The sequence below is a fragment of the Phallusia mammillata genome, chromosome 2 (assembly GCF_965637545.1).
Source record: "Phallusia mammillata chromosome 2, kaPhaMamm4.hap1.1, whole genome shotgun sequence".
NCBI classification, from domain to species: domain Eukaryota; kingdom Metazoa; phylum Chordata; class Ascidiacea; order Phlebobranchia; family Ascidiidae; genus Phallusia; species Phallusia mammillata.
This window is the reverse complement of record NC_137253.1, coordinates 25,950,300-25,970,684: the sequence shown is the minus strand read 5'-3', so window position 1 is coordinate 25,970,684 and position 20,385 is coordinate 25,950,300. Positions and strand designations below refer to the sequence as shown.

Here is a 20,385-nt window from a genome sequence, read left to right as displayed (position 1 = left end):
GCAAACTAACATTACCAAAACACTACTTGTATAATAGTTTCTTCAAAATGTTGTAAATTCTACTGTGGATTTGTAAATAACTATAAAGTGTCCCCACTCTTTTTGTGTACACCGGTAACGGACGACATTAAGCGACGCCGTTTGGTGTTCCGATCAGAGTTGTAAGTCGGGCCGGACTTTTCGGGCCGGGTTCGGGCTTAGGTATCTTAAAAAACGAGCCTGACTTTACACTTTGTGTCAGCGTATTTTTAACCAAGTTTAGCTGGCTAAGTAGCCAGTTGCTGGTCCTGATGACCTAATGATTTTCGGAAACATTGTTTTCTGTTGATTGTAATTAAGTCATTTGTTTCGCAGTTCAAAAGCAGAGAGGTCTCGTCACTTTCCACTATTGCCCGGTTGAGTTCAATCTTAGCCAGAAAAGCAATTCCAAGCCCGACAAGCATCATTGTGCTTTAGCAACAGCACTGCGAACCCACCAAGTTTGTTGTAAACAAAACGGCCAAGCAGGGTAATAAGCAGACCATAAACGCTGTCAATAAATACCGACCACAAATTTACGAAGCCTTCTTCTATTGGAAACGTGTGCTTGGTTATAATTTCCATCAACGGAACTAAATAGGTACGAGTAACAATACCAAGAACGGCGTTACACACCAAAATCGTCATGATACTTTTTGTCAATATCCCCACTGCCACTCCAACGCTCGCAAATAAAGCACAAACACTTGCAATTCTGAGCACCAGTACATAGTTTTTAAACACGTTCACAATTTTTCCAGCAATGGCTGAACCCAACATGCATCCGATGAGAACGCGATAAAGATGCAACTTGTCCATTTATGAGGGTCGGTCACATTGAATTTTCTGATGGTTTCTCGCGCTGCCAAGGAGCATCATTAACTTTCGAAGCTTGATATTTTCAGAAAATATAGTCCAGCTAGAATGTGACACAGCGATATCGAACCAACGAAAGGACCAGAAAACATGAAATCAATTTCGTCGTAAGTTATACGAAAATATTCCACATAGATATGACGCCATACGAAATGTTAGCCATGCAGCGTCAAAACTTGATCCAAAGTCAACGCGAAGGCAATAAACCATCGAATCGTGTAGTGCTCAACAGAAGCTGATTTCATAGTTTAAACCAGTGGTTCCCAAACTTTTTTCTTTTAAGGCGCATTTTAGAAAAAACAAAAATTATTTGGCGCACTTCGAACATTTGAATAATTTTTTTTAGCTGATAAAGGCACTAACTCTGAGGTCATAAAGCCGCTATACAGGTCACTTTCATAGTTAAATAGCCTAGTTGAACATCTCAGAGACGTGGAGCATGTTGGCCTAGTGGTCTAAGCACCTGGTACTACTACTCTACTTGATTGATTTTAATTTCAATATTTTTTGCGGCACACCTAATGACTAGGGCAATTATTTTTTGACCTAAAAAACGAAAAATTTTGACCTACAAATTGAAAATTTTGACAAAATTTTGACCTATGAAGAATTCAAGTAGTTAAATTACGCATGATTGTTCAAAAAGTTAAAATACGGCTAGGCTAATCTAACTAGAGCGAAATAATGTGCAAAAGTCTAACAGAGGGGCAAAAATCTGAACACAGACCTAGCCTATTCTGAAAAGGGAATGAGCTAATTAAACATCATTGCCAAAAAACTGCAGCTAAGACACAACGAAAATTATTCTATACATTTGTCGAAACGAAAGATACATGAAGTATCTAAAACAAAAACAAAGCAAGAGCTGCACCTAACCTCCAGCTGCCGTAAAATGACTTGGGACCTACCAAAACTTTGCATGTTTTGAGGTGTGTTGAGCATCACGCCATATCAACCTAATTATTTCACTCACTTGATGGTTTATGATTCGCAATAATTAGGCAATGGGCCAATTATAACAGTATAAAGTAAGCTACAAGGTGTAAAATGAATATTTCACTGGTAGTGCAACCTCTACAACACCACGACATTGCAGTTTGTAAACGATTTTAACTTTGTAAAAAATTTTGACTTTGTAAACAATTTTGACAATTTTTGACCTATTCTAACAATTTTGACAAAATTTTGACTTTTTTTGACAAGTCAAAAAATAATCGCCCTACTAATGACATCTGGCGGCACACCAGTGTGCCGCGGCGCATGGTTTGGGAACCACTGGTTTAAACTGTAGATACACAGTACACACTAATAAGTCAACGAAGTGCCTGCTAAACACTGTTACATGGTGAATTTTTCTTGAACTAGGTTTTCTCACTGTCAGCATTTGTGTGGGTTGCCACAAACAAATTTGACGCGAATACCTTTTATAGCATTAGTTAACAGCCGACCGATCAAAAAAATATTTGCGAACGTCGCTGCGAATCGACTTAACCCCACCACTGGACTTGCAACACGTTTAGTCAATTCTGAGAAGCGTTACATAACTGAAACACAAAATGAAGTCAGAAAAAATCATAACGATCTACCCCCTTTGCAAATAATTTTTAAACGCTTTTTTAAGTTTGCACAACATTTTTCTTATCTCAAGTAAATGGTTTTTATAACGTTGTAATGACAATACACTTATATTTTTTTATGATTTACCAATCTGTTCTGTTTGGCCATCCTTTGTTGGTCACTGCCCAGCGCAACAACAACAACAAAAAACGTTTGTTTCACTTAACATTAATTCGATGGTTTGGTTTTGCTTACACTATTTTAACACACACAAGTACTCAAAAACAGATTCCATTGGAGTTTGCAAATAGCTTATGGGAACTGGGAAGCGAGATGCACGATTGTCCTTCCGTATAGAATAGATGGAAACATATCTCAACTGATGATTGATTGGGATTTTAACTATTCGGATGAGTCTGTTTGTCCCGCAACTAATTATGCCCAGAACGATTCGTTTTTGGCATTTAACTCAATTCCTGTTTGAAAATATATGCAATGCAACTTATGGAAAATACGATTACTCGATTGACTTCTGATTTAATTTAGATACAACTAAGAGCTTATTAGATTTCTTGTTTTTTTAGCTTTCTGTTTTATTTGGCAGTTTGCTCCAAGTCGATCCCGCTATAAACAAAGTGAGCACTACATAATGAGGTTACCGGACTTAAATCACACCTTTTCAATCTCTGTTGGTGGTATTATATTATCTGTGATGTTGTAGGGTTAAATTCACAACATAAAAGTAGCGTTTTAATCCACTGTAAACCATTTGTTTTAAACATTTAAGACACAAAACTGTTTTTTGTATTTTTGCTGCAAATATTTTTGCTCACTTCAATAACATATTGCATAAAACAAACAAGAATAAATAAATGAATCACAATGCTAAAATGTTATTTTGATTTTCACCGAAAGCATATTCATAGATCATTTTCGCATGTAGGCTACAGGCCGAGAATGTTCGCAAGGGCTATGAAGTTTCAGGTAGAACTACTAACACTGGAACTCAGCTAACGCCCGGTTTGGTAGGTGGCGCAACAGAGCATAGGCGGTAATGGTGCTGATTCGGCAATTATTCTTACCATAAACCCAACTTGCTGAGCCAGCACCATAAACGCCTATGCTCTGTTGCCCCACCTACTAGAAAATCTCAGACCGGGCGCTAGCCTAATTCCAGTGTTAGTAGCTCTACCGAAGTTTCAAGCCAGTTTGTTTGAATGTCGAGTGATCATCGAAGGGTGGGAAACCTATGTTTTCTTTATAGTTAGCAACTGACCTTTATTGCTGTGTTCAGAATTGTGGAGTTAACAACTGAAAGTTATTTTTTACTTTTGCAAAAGTATTCTCACAGCAACAAACAGGATTAATTAATTTTTATTTCTTGAGTGGGAAGTTTTGAGAACAATTTATTGCGTCACAAACAAGACTAAAACAATAATGAAACTGTGTGCGAAAATTTACCTTTTTTGTTATTTTTAAATTTACCAAATGTGGTCTTCATGAACTTTTAAATTAAACTGTCATGTGGCCTTCATGAACAGAAAGAATCCAATCCATGTGCTTGCCCTTCGTGTCTTTTTCACAGCGTTGTGCAACATACAGGGTATGAGTGGATACCAAAACCGACTGACTGTTTCGTACATAACTAATGTCGCCAAAACTAGTAACATAAGTTCGATGTCACTCGCTGTCAGATTCGCATGTATGATTATTTCCGTTTAGAAGCAATCGTGAAGCCTCGCCATTTTCAGCGGTTGCTCTGTTTAGCTCGATCTTTGCCACCCAAGCAACAATGACACCAATCAACATTCCGATGCTTTGCAACATTAGCACAGCGAAGCCTCCGATACTGTTGTTGAACAGTCTTCCTATCTCCGTTATTACGATCCCGAAAATTCCGTCAACGAATGTCACCCACAAGTTGACGAAGCCTTCGTCCATGGGGAAAGTGTGCTGGGTGATTATTTCCATGATCGGGACGAAACTGACTCGCGTAAAAAAGCCGAAGAAAAAGTTACAGGCCAACATGAACCAAACGCTGTTTAGTAAGTTCCCTGCGGCAACGCCCACGCTAGTAACCAATGACAGCACTCCGCCAACTTTTATCAGAAGCTCGTAGTTTTTGTACACGTCCACAATTTTCCCTGTGACAACAGATCCAACAAGGCAACCGATAAAGTGTGAAGCCAATATGTAGCTTGCCCAAGCATCGGGATTGGAGACTTTCATATCGCGTACAATCTCACCAAGAAAGGCCAACTGTAAAGCGATTATATCCATATACAGTGTCCAAGATAGCGCTAACAAAACGTAGGTAAGGTTTGAAAACAATTTTCGCACCTCTGAAACAAACTGTTTGAAACCAACTTGGTTGTTGTTGTCAATTGACGATTCGTTTCGTCGCTTTAGCGCTTGTGCAAGTGTTGGTGGTTTGGGTGGTACGTCAGATACGTAAACAGCAACAAAGATCAGGATAAGAAACGAAATTGCTGCACAAGTAAAGTTTAATGTGCCAAGTCGTGTAACAGTGCGAGAAACCCAATTGTCAGTTGTGCTATGGATTGTTAAATTGTTTTTAAACGATACGTTCTGAACTGCATTGGCTTGCAACGGTAAATTGGTTGACTCAACAAGTTGGCCCATTAGTACTGCACTCAGGATATCACCAACAGCATTTCCGAACACCACAATGCCCATGGCAGTTCCAATCTGATTGTCAGGAAACCAAAGGACTGCCAAAGTTGATGGGAGTGCTTTGGCCACTACTCGTGTTATTCCCACGAAAATTTGACCAACAATTGCTAAACTAAACAAGGAATTGTTTAACAGCGCAACGCCAATGAGCAAAAGGCTTAGCGTCAAACAGCCGCTTCCAATCAACATCAACATTCTCAATTTGACTTGTTTTCGTAACATCAACCAGGCAAGAATAGGACAGACTGGAATTGATCCGATAAAAGGACCGGAAAACATAAAGTCCACCTCCACATACGACACATTGAAATACTCCACATAGACACGATTCACTATTCCTGTTGAAAAATTGACAAGTGCTAGGACTTGTATTAAGGCTAAGGTCACTGTGATAAACCAGCGAATCATGTACAGTTGTGTTCCGTTGGGATGATTCATAATGTTTAAAAATACGTAAAAACTGATGCTAAACCAAATACCCTGTAAGAAATAAATAGCTTGCGCATTTACCCAGTATAAACTCAATATTGATCAAAGGTTAGTTACATGTTTAAGCAGTTTATTCGAAAGCCATGAATGTACATATCAGTGGTTATCAAGTTTAACCGTGCTACAAATACTCTTTCTCTGGTTTTGTAATCCTACATGCCCTAAACATGTCACAAATTTATATCTCACTGCGACATTAGGTTAAATTGTATTGACTACGTGTTCTCCAAGGCATGCTAGATTGGCCTTTTAGCTTACCCTTTAGCTAAGTTGTCAAACAGAATGAATTTTAAACGTATATTATATGCAGCAAAATGTTGCCAACCTTTTCGCATGCGCCGACAAAAAAGTAGGGATATTGCGGAGACGGGTCACAACGATGCTCATGCAGTTATAAAATAGTGTATGGCTGTATACTTTTACTTGTATTTGTTCGACATGAATATTCACACTATCGAGTAAAATACAGTACTTGGTTGCTCAAACTCTAACCTTAAACATGCTTGCTTAGGATACTAACAAACATACCCACTCAAATAGCAAACTTCAACACAACTCTATGACACAGTTGCAAGGCAAGCACACACACGCACAATAATTTTGTTATTGTACGTAACAATGCCTAATAAACTTATAACTACCAGCGTTTAACTAAAACTTTTCAACAGAAGAATGGGATTTTTAACGCAGGCCTTGCTTTCGGCCGATCAAAAAAACTACGAGTTTTTAATGCGGTCTAGAGCACTGGTTCCTAACCTATGGGTCGCGACCCAAAGTTGGGTCGCCTGAACATTCTGTTGGGTCGCTTGTTTTAGTGACAATTACAGCATCTACTTTTTGACGCCTCGTAGCGTTACTTTTATATTACCCAGGGCTTTAAATTGTTGCCCAATAATAACTTCATCACAACTTATCGGGATAATGGTTAAAACTGTTTGTGACGTCGTAAAGTGATGTGTTAGCTCACAGTAGAGCGTTGTCTGGCAAATAATGCCTTGATTCAGCTCCAAGTTCGGAATAAATGGAAATGTTTGGTCGTAAAAAACAACAGCGTTTGTTCGTTATAAGATTATTGATTTGCTAAACTGGCGCAGTAATTTTCAAAAAACTTTCCTATCTTACAGACAAACATACAACTAAAATAGCATGTGCATGGGTCGCGAGAAATCACAAAACTAAATTTTGGTAAGTATTTGGGTCGCGTTAAAAAAAGGTTGGGAACCACTGTTCTAGAGCAGCTCAAATAGCCTGTAGTTGCCGCAAACAAAATTTGACGCATAGGCCTGTTCATAGCATTGTAACAGTCAGACCGTTCTTGGGTGTCATTTAATTTCCAAGAAAATATCTGCGAACATCGCTGCAAATCGACTGAACACCCCAAAAACTGGACTTTCAACGCGTTTGGTAAAATCTAAGAAGAGTGCCAAACCTTACACAAAAAATAAATGCCGAAAAATCATAATGATCCATACTCCCTTTTTAAGAATTTCTAAACGGTTTTAATTTAGGTTTGTACAACGTTAATTGTAATAACAATATGCTTTAACCAAGGTAGAGCTACTTACACCATAACGAGAATCACACCCAAAAGTCGATTGGTTACATTATATCTCCAAAAATGCTCACGGTCAGGGCTATTAGGGTCGGGGTAAGGTGTTAGCACTTGAAATTCAATAAACCTAACCCAAAAAATTAATTACTAATGTAAAAATTATAAAAACCTATTTCCCAACCCAACCCATTTATAGCCGCTAAATAAAATTTCAGCTCTTCACACCCCCTTGTGAAAGCGAAGTTGTGATTCTCGTCATGGTGTTAGTAGCTCTACCTTTAACCAATTGGTATTTTTATTAGTGATGTACCGAATCGGCTAAATTTCGATTCGGCCGAAACCGAATATTCGGCGGTTTTGCCGAATAAATTCGGCCGAATCAACCGAATCATTTATGACGTCACGCGAAGTGGTAGGCTACGCTTTTGACATAAAAACATAAGTTTATCTATCAGGCAATTAGTGCAGAATGGTTGTGTTTCGTCCTCATTTTGGTTCTGTGGGGTTTAACATAGCCTTAAGCATAATTTGCAGCCCGACAATGAATTACTGATTAGTTGTCTGCAGTGGGAAAAACGATAATGTGTCAAAAAATACAATTATTTACGGGATTTTCGTTGGTACAAAGGAGAAGAGACACGCTTAACGCTTTAAATGTGTGTTCGTAAAAGATTCGGTTTCGGCCGAATCGCAACAAATTATTCGGCCGAAACCGAATCTTTGCAAAAGTGGCCGATTCGGCCGAATAAATTCGGCAAACCGAATATTCGGTACATCTCTAATTTTTATGGTTTACCGTACTACCGTTTGCTGGTCACTGCATGCTGCAACTACAACAACAAAAAACATTCTTCGCTTAACAATAATTCGCTATAGTTTGATTCTGCTTGCGCTGCTTTAACATGGATACAGATACTCTCAGTATTTAATCTACCCCAAAACAGATTTGATCGGGTTTTGGCAAACCGCATGTGGGAAGTTGGTAAATGAAACGCACGATGGTCCTTCCTGTCGTGGCAAAGCAAATCTCAGCTGATCTGATTGATTGCGAATTCAACCATTCGGGTGAGTCTGCTCCACGTTTTTTTGTCTCGCGCCTAATGCGACATTTTGTTTTTCGAATTAAACTCAATTTCTGTCGGAAAAATCACGCAATGCAACACGGTCTCAGAAAACAAGATCACTTGAGGAATCCTAATTTAGGTAATAAAAGTAAGACTTTTTTGCATTTCTTGTTTTTTCCGTGTACTATATCTCATTTGGCAATTTGTTATAAGACCACGCACTTTTCAAGGGGGTGATGGTACTAGTTTATCTCGCTTTTACTTGTTTTCTGTGTCAATCGTCAACAAAGTTAGTGCTATACATAATTGTTCCACCGGAATTAAATAACGTCTTTTCAACATCTTATAGTTTATCATTATGTTTGATGTAAGGATTTAATTCACAAGATAGTGTCTGCTAATTAGTTTACACTTTACAGTATAAACCTTTTGTTCAAACATCAAGAAACGAAACTCTTACTGTGGATTTTTGCTCACTTTAACAACATATCGCAAAAAAACACAGGAATAAATGAGTAAATCACAATGCTAAAATTTCTTTTTGATTTTTACCGGATGCAAACGTATATGTCGCTTCCGTGTGCACAAGGGGTTAAAAAGTTTTTAGCTTGAATTCATTTCCTTCAAAACCACATTGCAGGGTACATTCCATGTGCAATGGTTTTTGAAGGAAGGTGGGCGGTTTAAAACAGCGGTAAAGATAAGGATAAGAAATCAAGTCGCTGCACTAATGAAGTTCAATGTGCCAAGTCGTGAAACAGTGCGAGAAACCAATTATCAGCTGCGGCATGAACTGTTAAAATGTCGTTCTGAACTGCATTGGCTTAATTGCAACGCTAAATTGATTGATTGCTGCACAATTTAGCCCAATAGTACTCAGGATATCACCAACAGCATTTCCGAACAGGACTATGTCCATGACATTTCCAATCTGATTGTCAGGTAGCCAAAGAACTGCCAAAGTTGATGGGAGCTAGTGTGTCATGTTCCGTTTTTACGGGTAGGCTACGCAAAAGATTGGGACTGACTATCGAAAGTTTCTGAACAGCTAACGCATGTGTTCTCTGATCCCCAACAAACCCTTTCCTTTACATTTATCTAAATCCAACAACTTTATCCACACATAATTAAAATCAGAACAACAAAAACAACAAATTCACTTGTCCGGCGCAACTGCCTACCTATCTCGATTCTTCATTAAATCTTGATTTCGGGGTTTATATAAAGCTTGCGTAACCATGATTAGGGCCAAAGGCGTTATTAACCCACCATGACCATTTCCAGGAGATAAAACAATGAACACTGCAAAGTTTAACGGCGACGCGATAAAACTGGCACACTATAGGACAAATACAAAACCATAGCGTCTGCAACATTATAAAGTCCACCTTCACATTGAAATATTCCACATGTGAAACACACTTCAAATAGTTGGTAGACTATCGGTTGGTCGACTTTTTAGTAGAAAACCGTACCACTCTCCACCCAGTAGGCTAGCTACTACTAAGTTTAATACAATCTTTAGCGCAGTTGGTAACACAAACAAATAGCGCTGTTGCGCAATGCTGCAAGATGAGATGGTTCCTCTCTTTGGCATTTTTCAATTTTCCGTCAACCTAACTTTTTTGTTTTTGTTTTTTTGTTATTTCATTAAGTTTTCGAACTTTTGACATGGTTTTTGTAAATCATTGCATTTGTATTGAAAATGGTAAATTGATTTATGTCAACGGTTCATCTCAAATATATAGGATCGCCTGGATCGCTTGAATCACTGGGATCGCTTGGTGCCTTCATTTCCTTTTTATCGCTGCGAGCAAAAGTGCACCTCGCATTATACGGGTGGACCAAGCAAAATAAAGTTGCTCTGAGCGATATAAATGTGCACCAAGTGGAATAGGTTACACCAAGCGAATTAAACGTCCACATTGCCACGATTCTTGTAAAGTGGGCATGTTTCGCCCAGAAATGGTTAATGCGTTGATTTACAGTCGTCCCATTAAAGTTTGGGACGAATTTGCAAACCAAGAAAAAATTACGGCTCACAACATAGCACAACCGTATACTCATCATAGAGTAGTGATGTATTTATTTAGGGCCAGAATCAGCGCGGGCATCGTTGCAATTACCATGCTTGAATGGGGATTGTTTTCAAGTCAAAACATTGCAGTCCAATCAGTGGCGTAGCCAGGGAGGGGCCAAAGGGGCCATGGCCCCTCCCAAATTTTCAAAGTTGTACATTGATAAACTTAAATTTAGTGTAGTTTCGTCTCTCAACTGTCAAAGGAATATATAAATTACCAAAAATGATTTTTGTCACCAAGTTATAGGCCGAAATCCATGCCATTTATGCAGACATGGAATAAATCAATAAAGCGTTTGGCTGTCCCGTCGAACCACGTACAGTTTGGCAAGTCACGTTTTTGGTAAAAGCATGCGGAACGTTAGCAGAAAGTAGTATTTGACATCAAATTATTTGGCCCCTCCCAAACCTTTTGCTGCCTACGCCATTGAGTCCAATTAGGCATTAGCCTGTGTTAAATTGCGCTCCCCTTGAGAATTCTCACGCCCAAATACTTGCTGTGTTTTGAAAACGCCCAAATACTTGCTGTGTTTTTGCTTGCTGTGTTTTTGAAACCCATATTGCCACAACGTCTTACTATGTTTGTTGCGTCAAGGTGCACCTGAACAAAATACATTAAAGAACGTATACGCTATATATAGCCTACGTAGTTTTACACTGAAAATACTAAGCCCTAATTTTACCGGTATTTTGTTTCATACGCATGTTGTTTTGGTAGATTTTGTATGTGACGTAATAGCAATAGGCTAAAAATAATCACTTCGTACAATTGACATGTTTTTAAAGATCATGACATTTTGAAACAGCGAAAGAACTGAACAATAAATTTCTTGTCGCGTACTGATGTATAAATACGTAAATTGCTCGCTCTTTGGTCGTCGCCTCTATAGCTCAGTGGCAGAGCGCTGGTCTTGTAAACCAGCGGTCGTGAGTTCGATCCTCACTGGAGGCTCCTTTTTTTTAACTCACAAACTTTTTTTGCCTAATTTTGCTTAAACAAGAACAAAACTACCAAATGCTCGCTGGAAGTATGAAAGAAAATAATATTTGGAGAATATTTGGTTGTTAATTTATGATGACAGGTTTTTGTATTTCTTTTTATTTTAATGTCAACCGGTAATTAAACACAAGTGATATGTTTTTCGGCTTTTTTAATTTGTGAACTTACACTACGAAAGGTCAAAGAATTCAGCAGCGACAACGCTGTCAAAGAAAAGTTAAAAAACACCAACGTCATTGAGGTTAATCATGCGTACAATTTAATTATTGACGTCACATAGCGCCACGTGTTTCACTTAAAATCAGTTGTAGAAAGACACAAGATGTATTTGCCGATTTAATGTTTATTTTTCATAAGTTATATGTGCAACTATTGGTTTGTATCATATTAAAAATATATATTTTTACTTTTGCGTTTCAGCAATTTGGAGTCTGTTGCGCAATCTTGATTACGTCACGTCGAGGTTCGCTGTGCTTGGACAATCCTTTTCAAAGCCCTCGCAGTTTGAGTGGCAGTTTATATTTTGCTCTGAGAAAGTTGACCAAACAGCAGACAAAATGGTAAGTTTTTGTAGTTTTAATAATATCATGCTAACAAAAACTGCTTGTTACCCATATGAAAGTTGGTAGAACGTTTAAAAATTGCTTGTACGCGGTGGATTAATTGGATATAAAACAACATGTCCAATTTTGTCTTCGTTTCGGTTTCCGTTGGTCGGGTTTCTTGTGTGTTATTTGTAAACTCCTAACATTAACACATCTTTATCATGTAATTAACCTTGCACAGTTACCTTGACCATTCCAATGCGGTGTTTGTAAAGTGTAGTATCAAAAAGAATTTCCAAACATGGTGAGATATTGGTAATGATGTAATGTGAACATCTATGTGACCAAACAGCTAAAACACAGTGTAAGTTACAAGAATATTTTTTACCATCCATTATTTGTTTACAGGTGAACTTTACTGTAGACCAGATCCGTCAGATCATGGACAAGAAGGAGAACATCCGAAACATGTCCGTGATTGCCCACGTTGATCATGGCAAGTCTACACTGACCGATTCTTTAGTCAGCAAGGCTGGAATTATTGCCAACTCCAAGGCTGGTGAAGCTCGCTTTACTGACACCCGTAAGGATGAACAGGAGCGCTGCATTACCATCAAGTCTACGTAAGTTATGTAGATGGAACGAAAATTTAAATGTAGAAACAACATGTAGTTATGTTGAAATTCCCAAACCATTTTGTCCTCTTTTTTTTCACACAATTATATAAACCTTTTAACAATTTTTAGTTCAAATTGAGCTTAGAATACGAAGTCAAAAGTGAGTATGACTATTGATCAGATGCTTTACCCTAGACTGGAGATTAAACAAAATTAATTAAACATGTCTGGCTCTTCTTTTAAATAAAGCATTGCAGAAACTAATCTTATGTTTTATCTTTAGTGCAATTTCAATGTACTATGAACTGGGTGATGCTGACATGAAATGGATCAAGCAAACTTCTGATGGAAATGGTTTCCTTATTAATCTCATTGATTCACCAGGCCATGTTGATTTTTCATCGGAGGTTACTGCTGCTCTCCGTGTTACTGATGGAGCTTTGGTGGTGGTTGACTGTGTTAGCGGTATGATACAAAGTTTCTTAGTTTTAGTATTTAATGTACTTGGACAATTGATAATAAAAATTTTTTGTTATTAGGTGTATGTGTCCAAACGGAAACTGTGCTGCGACAAGCTATTGCTGAAAAGATCAAGCCCATTGTGTTCATGAACAAGATGGACCGTGCTTTGCTAGAGTTGCAGCTTGAAGAAGAGGACATGTACCAAACTTTCCAGCGTATTGTGGAGAACATCAATGTCATTATTGCTACATATGCAGAAGAGGATGGTCCAATGGGTCCCATAATGGTATGATGATATTCTTAAATGCAACTTAACTCCCACATATGTGGTGCTGTTAGGTATCAACTTAACTATAAAGAAGTTGATTGTATTACAAACATGTGGACAAATTTAATGAAAACAATTGTTGCTAACTTGCAGGTTGATCCCACTGTTGGAACTGTAGGTTTTGGCTCTGGTCTTCATGGTTGGGCCTTCTCTCTGAAACAGTTTGCAGAGATGTATGCCGCAAAGTTTAAAATTGATGTTGATAAGCTGATGAAGCGCTTGTGGGGTGACAATTCGTTCAATGCCAAAACCAAAAAGTGGACCAAAACCCTTAGTGAGGGTAGTGTTCGTGGATTTAACAAGTTTGTTCTGGAGCCAATTTTTAAGGTATCTATGTTTATATGTATGCAAGCTTTTCACATTTTTTTTATTCAAAATCTTTTAATTTGCTGGTTAATGTTTTCATTGTAAAAAATGCTTTGTCACGCTACTTATCTTTTCTTGTTTCACTTCAGGTTTTCAAAAACATTATGAACAATGAAAAGGATGCATTGAAAAAATTAGTGGAACAGATCAATGTAAAACTGAAGAAAGAGGATTGGGAACTGGAAGGAAAACAGCTTCTTAAGGTATATATATGTCACATACCAAAAAAATACATGCACTGAGCCACTGACGATGAAAATTTACATGCACTGCATGCACTGACAATGAAAATTCATTTGGGGTTTTGTGAATGTTGTAGACGTTTATGCGAACCTGGCTCCCAGCTGGAGAAACTCTTCTGCAAATGATTACCATCCACCTTCCATCACCAGTCACTTCCCAGAAGTACAGATGTGAGCTTCTCTATGAAGGTCCTATGGATGACAAAGTTGCTGTTGGTAAGTGAGTTTAGACATTCAACAATGTTAGACTAATTAGCGGCAATGCTATTTGGCAGTTAACTAATTTATTGGCATCAGAAATTTTTAACGCATGTATTGACAAATGGTATGTATGAAACTGGTTATTTTTGCCCAAACAACCACTCTTCTGGCTAAAGTGATATGGCAGCCAGTGATTGTATTCACTGCCTGATCATTAAGGACACCTTTAAGTTTAGTTAAGAGAAAAGCATTGCATGCAAACTAGTCGGGAATGATGGTGATATAGGTTAATCAACATGTTGTTGGTCACCTTTAATAAAAATTGCTGTCTATCACTGTCAAGTGGTCATGGTTCAGGCCCCAATTGTTTTGGACTGTAAAATGGGCCATTGTGCTAATTTTGCTGTGATAGACATCATATATTAAATACCATTGTGGTTTCTTAGTTTGCCCTGTTAACTAATTTTGAGACAATATGCATTATTTAGGAAGCTTACACATGTATTACAGATATGTAGCATTTTGTAATTATGGGTCCCCTTCCCTGAAGGGGACACATATTGTTTTTGTCCATATTTTTTTCTTTTTTTCCGTCTAACGCGGATTTGTTCCCACGTTTTGGTCAAGAAAGAATGGTTCAAACTTTTTTTAATTTACACACATTATAGATATTGGTCTAAAGATGGTCCATGTGAATTTTGACCCCGTTTGATCCCCCGGTTCACCCACAGCCCCCCAAAACGTGAAATTTTTGAAACGGCTATACTTGCTAAAGTACTTCATTTAGGAGTTATATGATTCGTTGTTTGGTGCAATATAAGGTATTTCAAAGAATTTTCTACTTTAAAAAAAAAGATTTACCCATTTTCACCCCTTCAACCCCAAAATATTCGTTTCTGTCTACCGCTGGTTTGTTGAATGCGTTTGGTCAAGAAAGAGTGCTTCAAATTTATTCAAATTTGCACAGATGTTAGTTATTGTTCCGAATTTGATCCTCCTGAAGTTTGACCCCAAACGACCCAGCGGTTCACCCACAGGCCCCCAAAACGAAAAAAATTAAAAACGGCTGTACTGACCCAAGTACATAATCTGAGAGTTTCATGCTTTGTTGGTTGGTGCAATGTAAGCTATTCTAAAGAATTTTGTAACTTTTTATTGGATTCACCCATTTTTACCCCTTAAACGCCAAAATAATAAGTTTTAGGCCAGAAATACAAGCCCTAATGTGCTGAAATGTTAAACAATTGTTTGCAGTAGGTTATTCGTTTAGTATTTAAAAATTTGCCTTAATCGGCCAAATAGTTACTTTTACAACCCATAATATGTGTACACTGTAATTCACTTGTTTACGATTAAGGCGGGTGAATACAGTGGGAGTGCTCAGAATTCACTTGTTTACGATTAAGGCGGGTGAATGCAGCGGGAGTGTTCAGCTTGATGTCGACGTCCGGACGGACGTTTTACGAGACAGTGGTGATTAGAAATCAGCTGTTTTTGCGCAGCTATGCTATGTCATTTTATTAAGTTATCAGTGATAACTTGCATCATAACTTCAGTTTTGGAAAATTGTGTTTAAAAACTGACCTTGAAGGACAATATCAAGGTCAAAGCATGAGATTAAATTGAAAGTATTTTTCCTGTTCATATTTACTGTTTTTTGTAATTATATGACAATAATGATGCAAAAAGAATACAGACAAAACTTTTAAAGTTTTGTTAAGGCTAAAGTTGGTTAAGTTTTTCCTTAAGAATCTAAAAATAGCCAGGATGTTTGTTTACCATAAATCCGCGCAAACGCGCATGTGGGGACCCATTCGTTTTTGCTTGCACAAACAATCATATGTGTAGATGTGTATAGTAAATAGGTAAATATCTAACAATGATTGTGCCCTATTTTTACTGTTACCAAATCGCATATGCATATGTGTGGGGACCCATTAGATTATGCTTGTAGAAACAATTATGTTATAAAGTGCCAGGAAAAAGATAGAGTCCCAATGAAATGTAGGTGCCAAATATATATCCATTATAAATATAGTAAATGGTATATGTGATACATCGTTAAATATGATGTAGTATATATAAACTGGCAATATATAGGAAAACCACTATTCTAGTTCTGTTTGATATGATTAACATTCTATAAAAACTTAGTTAAATATGTATACAAATGTAAGATGACATAGTACATAGAATGCATCTTTTTTCCTTTATGTATGTGCAATGGAAATATTGTAAAAAAACTTGAACAACTAAAACGTAATTAATTTGTGTTAACCGGGTATACATTTACAGCTGTGAAAAATTGTGACCCAAATGGCCCATTAATGATGTACATCAGTAAAATGGTACCCACATCTGACAAGGGACGTTTCTATGCTTTCGGACGAGTTTTCTCTGGTAAGGTTGCCACTGGGCAGAAGGTGCGAATCATGGGAGCTAACTATGTCCCAGGAAAGAAGGAAGATCTTTATGTGAAACCTATCCAGAGGTACTTGCAAATGTTTATGATTTCGAATAATTGCAGGTTCTAATTTGTGTACTAAATCTCAAGCAGTGTCCAACCATAAATAAGAAAGATGTGTGTCATCACTGTAGAATAAACCTACATAATCTTGAAAACCCTCTATGACAAAAGTGTGTTTTATGTTTTTGGCAGTATTAATTATTCCAGGTTAATACTGTTGGGCTAAATTTGATGTCTTTCAAACTTGGTCAAAAACAAATCCTGTGTTTTCAAGGACTATTCTGATGATGGGAAGGTACATTGAAGCCATAGAGGATGTGCCATGTGGCAACATTTGTGGATTGGTCGGTGTGGATTCATACCTGGTAAAAACAGGAACTCTGTCCACCTATGACCAGGTATGGCAACAAAAAAGTTTAGGCAAATTATAAGAATGATCACAGTCGAATAACTTGGTAATTTATAAAAAGGTTGTTTCAAACGTAAAATACATGCAAAAGTAATTTGGTTTGTCTGCCATTGGATGACTAAACTGGATGCCGTTTTTTTGATTGCTTTATTATACAGTCTAGGCTTAACTTGGTGCCTTGCAGTGTTTGTGCGGTATTGAGAAATGACCCCAATGTCAAATGTATTTAGCAAACTTAGTCACTGCTTAACAAACAATTATATTGCTCTAATATGTAGTGCAGGGTTACCCAAACTTTCTTGCTCTGTGACCTCTTTGAAAACAGAAATTTCTTCCACTTGATGGGTAAAGGCCAGGGGTGCACAACCTTTTCACTATGACGGCCGCATCACAGATCTTTATTTCACTAACTGCCGTCTGCTTGCTTGTGTTTTAAAATTACTGATGTAAAGAAATACTTATACATTATATATATATATGCCATCTAATGGTGCCTAAAAAGCCTAAATTAATTTCAAACTTGATACACAGATTGACAGTCTTAGCTTTTATGCTGTCATAATCTATATTGTTACGCTTATGGTATCTACTTTTTTGCATTGTTTGCACACAATAGGCATAAAAAAGTCTGGCATGTATGGTTACCAGGTTGGTAATATTCTTTTAAGTTCCACAAAATGTGTTTAGACCAGTTTAAAAATCAAAATATTTGTCAAAAGAGTTTTTATTTACGTCACAGCCGCAGGTTGTGCACCCCTGGTATAGCATATACATGTGAATGATGTTTAAACAATAAATGTACGCACTTATGCCGTTTATTGTGACAATGACATAACAACGCATGATGTTTCGCAACACCAAAATTATCGTCCGCACGACCCCAATTGGGGTCGTGGCCCACAGTTTGAGAAGCCCTGATGTAGTGGATAAAGAAACTGGATATCCGTGTCAATAAATGTGTTTACATTTTATCAGTGGTCAGGGCATGAATTTGCATCCATTCCAATAGTTTGATACAAATGTCAAATTTGGATTTTGGATGACCTGGAACATTAAATAACAAACTACAAATAGCACAGAGTGTTTTAAAACAACAAACAAACAAAGTATATTTTTTAAGATTTTTTTACAATAGGTTATATGTCAAAATAGTTGGTGCTATTTGTGTTCATATTAAACCTACTGTAACAGCAACAATATGTACCTGTCAGTAAACCCAACTTGCACTCTATGCAGGCCTTCAACATGAAACAGATGAAATTCAGTGTGTCTCCTGTTGTGCGTGTTGCTGTTGAGGCCAAAAACCCACAAGATTTGCCCAAATTGGTTGAAGGTCTCAAGCGGTAAGTTTCAGCAAAGCAAAGTTTTTCATTTTTTGAGGAATGTTGTTGTCAAAAATGATGTTTTTAGTCTAGCAAAGTCTGATCCCATGGTTCAGTGTCTCACTGAAGAAAGTGGTGAGCACATTGTGGCTGGTGCAGGTGAACTTCATCTTGAAATCTGTCTCAAGGATTTGGAAGAGGACCATGCATGCATCCCTCTCAAGGTTAGACTGGAATGAATATTCATCCACTTGTATTTAGTATTTTTGGCCTTCTTTCTTGTGTAAAAATTAATGTTATTTTTTCTAGAAATCTGATCCTGTGGTTTCTTACCGTGAGACTGTGTCAGAAGAGTCTGATATAATGTGTTTGTCGAAGAGTCCAAACAAGCACAATCGTTTGTACATGAAGGCTGCCCCCATGCCAGACGGCCTACCTGAGGCTATTGATGAGGTAAAAAAACGTTTGTATTTTTGACCTGTCCAAGACTTATACACATTAGTTTTTTTTAATTTGGAATGTAGGTCTTAAAGCATTTGTTAAACATACCGTTTTGTGAATTTAAGGGTGATGTCAACAGTAAACAAGAATTCAAGACCCGTGGCAGATATTTGTCAGACAAGTTTAATTATGATGTCAATGAAGCACGAAAGATCTGGTGCTTCGGACCAGAAAGCACTGGACCTAACTTGCTCATTGATTGCACCAAGGCTGTACAGTACTTACATGAAATCAAAGATTCAGTTGTGGCTGGCTTCCAATGGGCATCAAAAGAGGTACATAAAACCTTTTTTTAATGTGTGCTGTTATGTGGAGTTCTGTCTGAAGCAGTGTTTTTATTTTGCTAAATATTTTTTATACAATTTACAAAAAGCATTTATCTATATTTAACATTTTACATGTTTGTTTGGCCAAGTTCAATTACTTATGGCTGTCCATGTAAAACATTACAAATTTTGTTCCATAGGCATTTTTAGTACAACTGTGGCTTATACTTTATTGCAAGGTTACCATGTTTTGCAAATACAGGGTGTTGTCTGTGAAGAAAACCTGCGTGGTGTTCGCTTTAACATTCATGATGTGACACTGCATGCTGATGCAATTCATCGTGGTGGAGGACAGATTATTCCAACTGCTCGCCGTGTGATGTATGCTTCTCAGTTGACTGCAAAACCAAGACTTATGGAACCTGTGTATCTTGTAGAAATCCAGGTAGGTTGTGTTTTAATCTCCCTTGAGTTGTAAATTCCAGTTTTATAGATTTTGATTTAATTGAGTTTAAATAACAATAACAGTGTCCGGAGAATGCTGTGGGTGGAATTTATGGATGTCTGAACAGACGTCGTGGGCATGTGTTTGAGGAATCGCAGAATCCAGGAACTCCATTATTCTCTGTAAAGGCTTACTTGCCTGTAAACGAGTCATTTGGTGGGTACAGCATTTTTAGTAGCATTTTATTTTTTGATAGTTTACCATCTAATAAAAACTTTTGGTTGATGTTTTCACACTTTTATGGACAAAACCAATATTACTCTTATCCAACTGTGATCTAACTATTGTGCATGTTGAAGGTTTTACTGCTGATCTTCGTTCACAAACTGGTGGCCAAGCTTTCCCACAGGCTGTATTTGATCATTGGCAAGTAATGCCTGGCGACCCATTGGAGGAGGGCACAAAGCCTTACAAGATCGTCATGGACACAAGAAAGCGTAAAAGCATAAAAGAAGAAATTCCTACCCTTGACAAATACTTTGATAAATTGTAACTTCTACTCTGCTCAGCCATGCCTTTTTTCAAATGTATTTAAAATAGTTTTTTGTCCTTCCTTCATTTACCACCAGTTAAGTTTGTAAAGTTCCATTTCGGTTAGTTGCCTGCAAAAATAGTACAGCAATGATTTGTCAACGCTGAGTTCAATTAATGTCGTGTAGATGCATTTTGTTTTGCTGAACAGAGCCTAATAAAATCTTGGTGAATGGATTGTTGGATGTGTGTTGCTTCAGAAAATTTTCAGTGGCTCAGTTTAGCCAATTTCTTAAGGCAATTGACTTAAATATTAGGTAAAAAGAGTTTGTAAAACAGAAAGGACCAACGCA

General features: G+C 37.5%; 2 protein-coding genes and 1 non-coding gene across 3 annotated transcripts; 2 read left to right on the top strand and 1 right to left on the bottom strand.

Annotated features, from left to right (window-relative positions):
- Window positions 1–3,134: 3,134 nt before the first annotated feature.
- Window positions 3,135–5,621, bottom strand: LOC145213948 (choline/ethanolamine transporter flvcr2a-like). Its single transcript, XM_080082361.1, has one exon. The coding sequence runs from the start codon at window positions 5,581–5,583 to the stop codon at window positions 4,132–4,134; it is 1,452 nt and encodes a 483-aa protein (XP_079938487.1). The 5' UTR covers window positions 5,584–5,621; the 3' UTR covers window positions 3,135–4,131.
- Window positions 5,622–11,210: 5,589 nt separating this feature from the next.
- On the top strand, window positions 11,211–11,282 carry Trnat-ugu (transfer RNA threonine (anticodon UGU)). Its single transcript has one exon. It is a non-coding gene; the product is annotated as a tRNA-Thr (tRNA).
- Window positions 11,283–11,734: 452 nt separating this feature from the next.
- LOC145215378 (eukaryotic translation elongation factor 2-like) lies at window positions 11,735–20,269 on the top strand. The gene is made up of 16 exons (XM_080084074.1): window positions 11,735–11,890; window positions 12,284–12,498; window positions 12,776–12,957; window positions 13,032–13,240; window positions 13,376–13,609; window positions 13,738–13,851; window positions 13,968–14,106; window positions 16,387–16,582; window positions 16,833–16,956; window positions 18,204–18,310; window positions 18,378–18,513; window positions 18,599–18,742; window positions 18,856–19,065; window positions 19,319–19,501; window positions 19,585–19,717; window positions 19,861–20,269. Exons 1-16 carry the CDS (start codon window positions 11,888–11,890, stop codon window positions 20,052–20,054), a joined length of 2,523 nt encoding a protein of 840 aa, XP_079940200.1. The 5' UTR covers window positions 11,735–11,887; the 3' UTR covers window positions 20,055–20,269.
- The last annotated feature ends 116 nt before the right edge of the window (window positions 20,270–20,385 follow it).

Coding starts and splice junctions, on each gene's coding strand:
- LOC145213948 (XM_080082361.1), bottom strand. CDS start 5,583: ATGAATCATCCCAACGGAACACAACTGTACATGATTCGCTGGTTTATC.
- LOC145215378 (XM_080084074.1), top strand. Junction 19,502..19,584: donor TGTATCTTGTAGAAATCCAG/GTAGGTTGTGTT, acceptor TAACAATAACAG/TGTCCGGAGAATGCTGTGGG. Junction 19,718..19,860: donor GCCTGTAAACGAGTCATTTG/GTGGGTACAGCA, acceptor TGCATGTTGAAG/GTTTTACTGCTGATCTTCGT.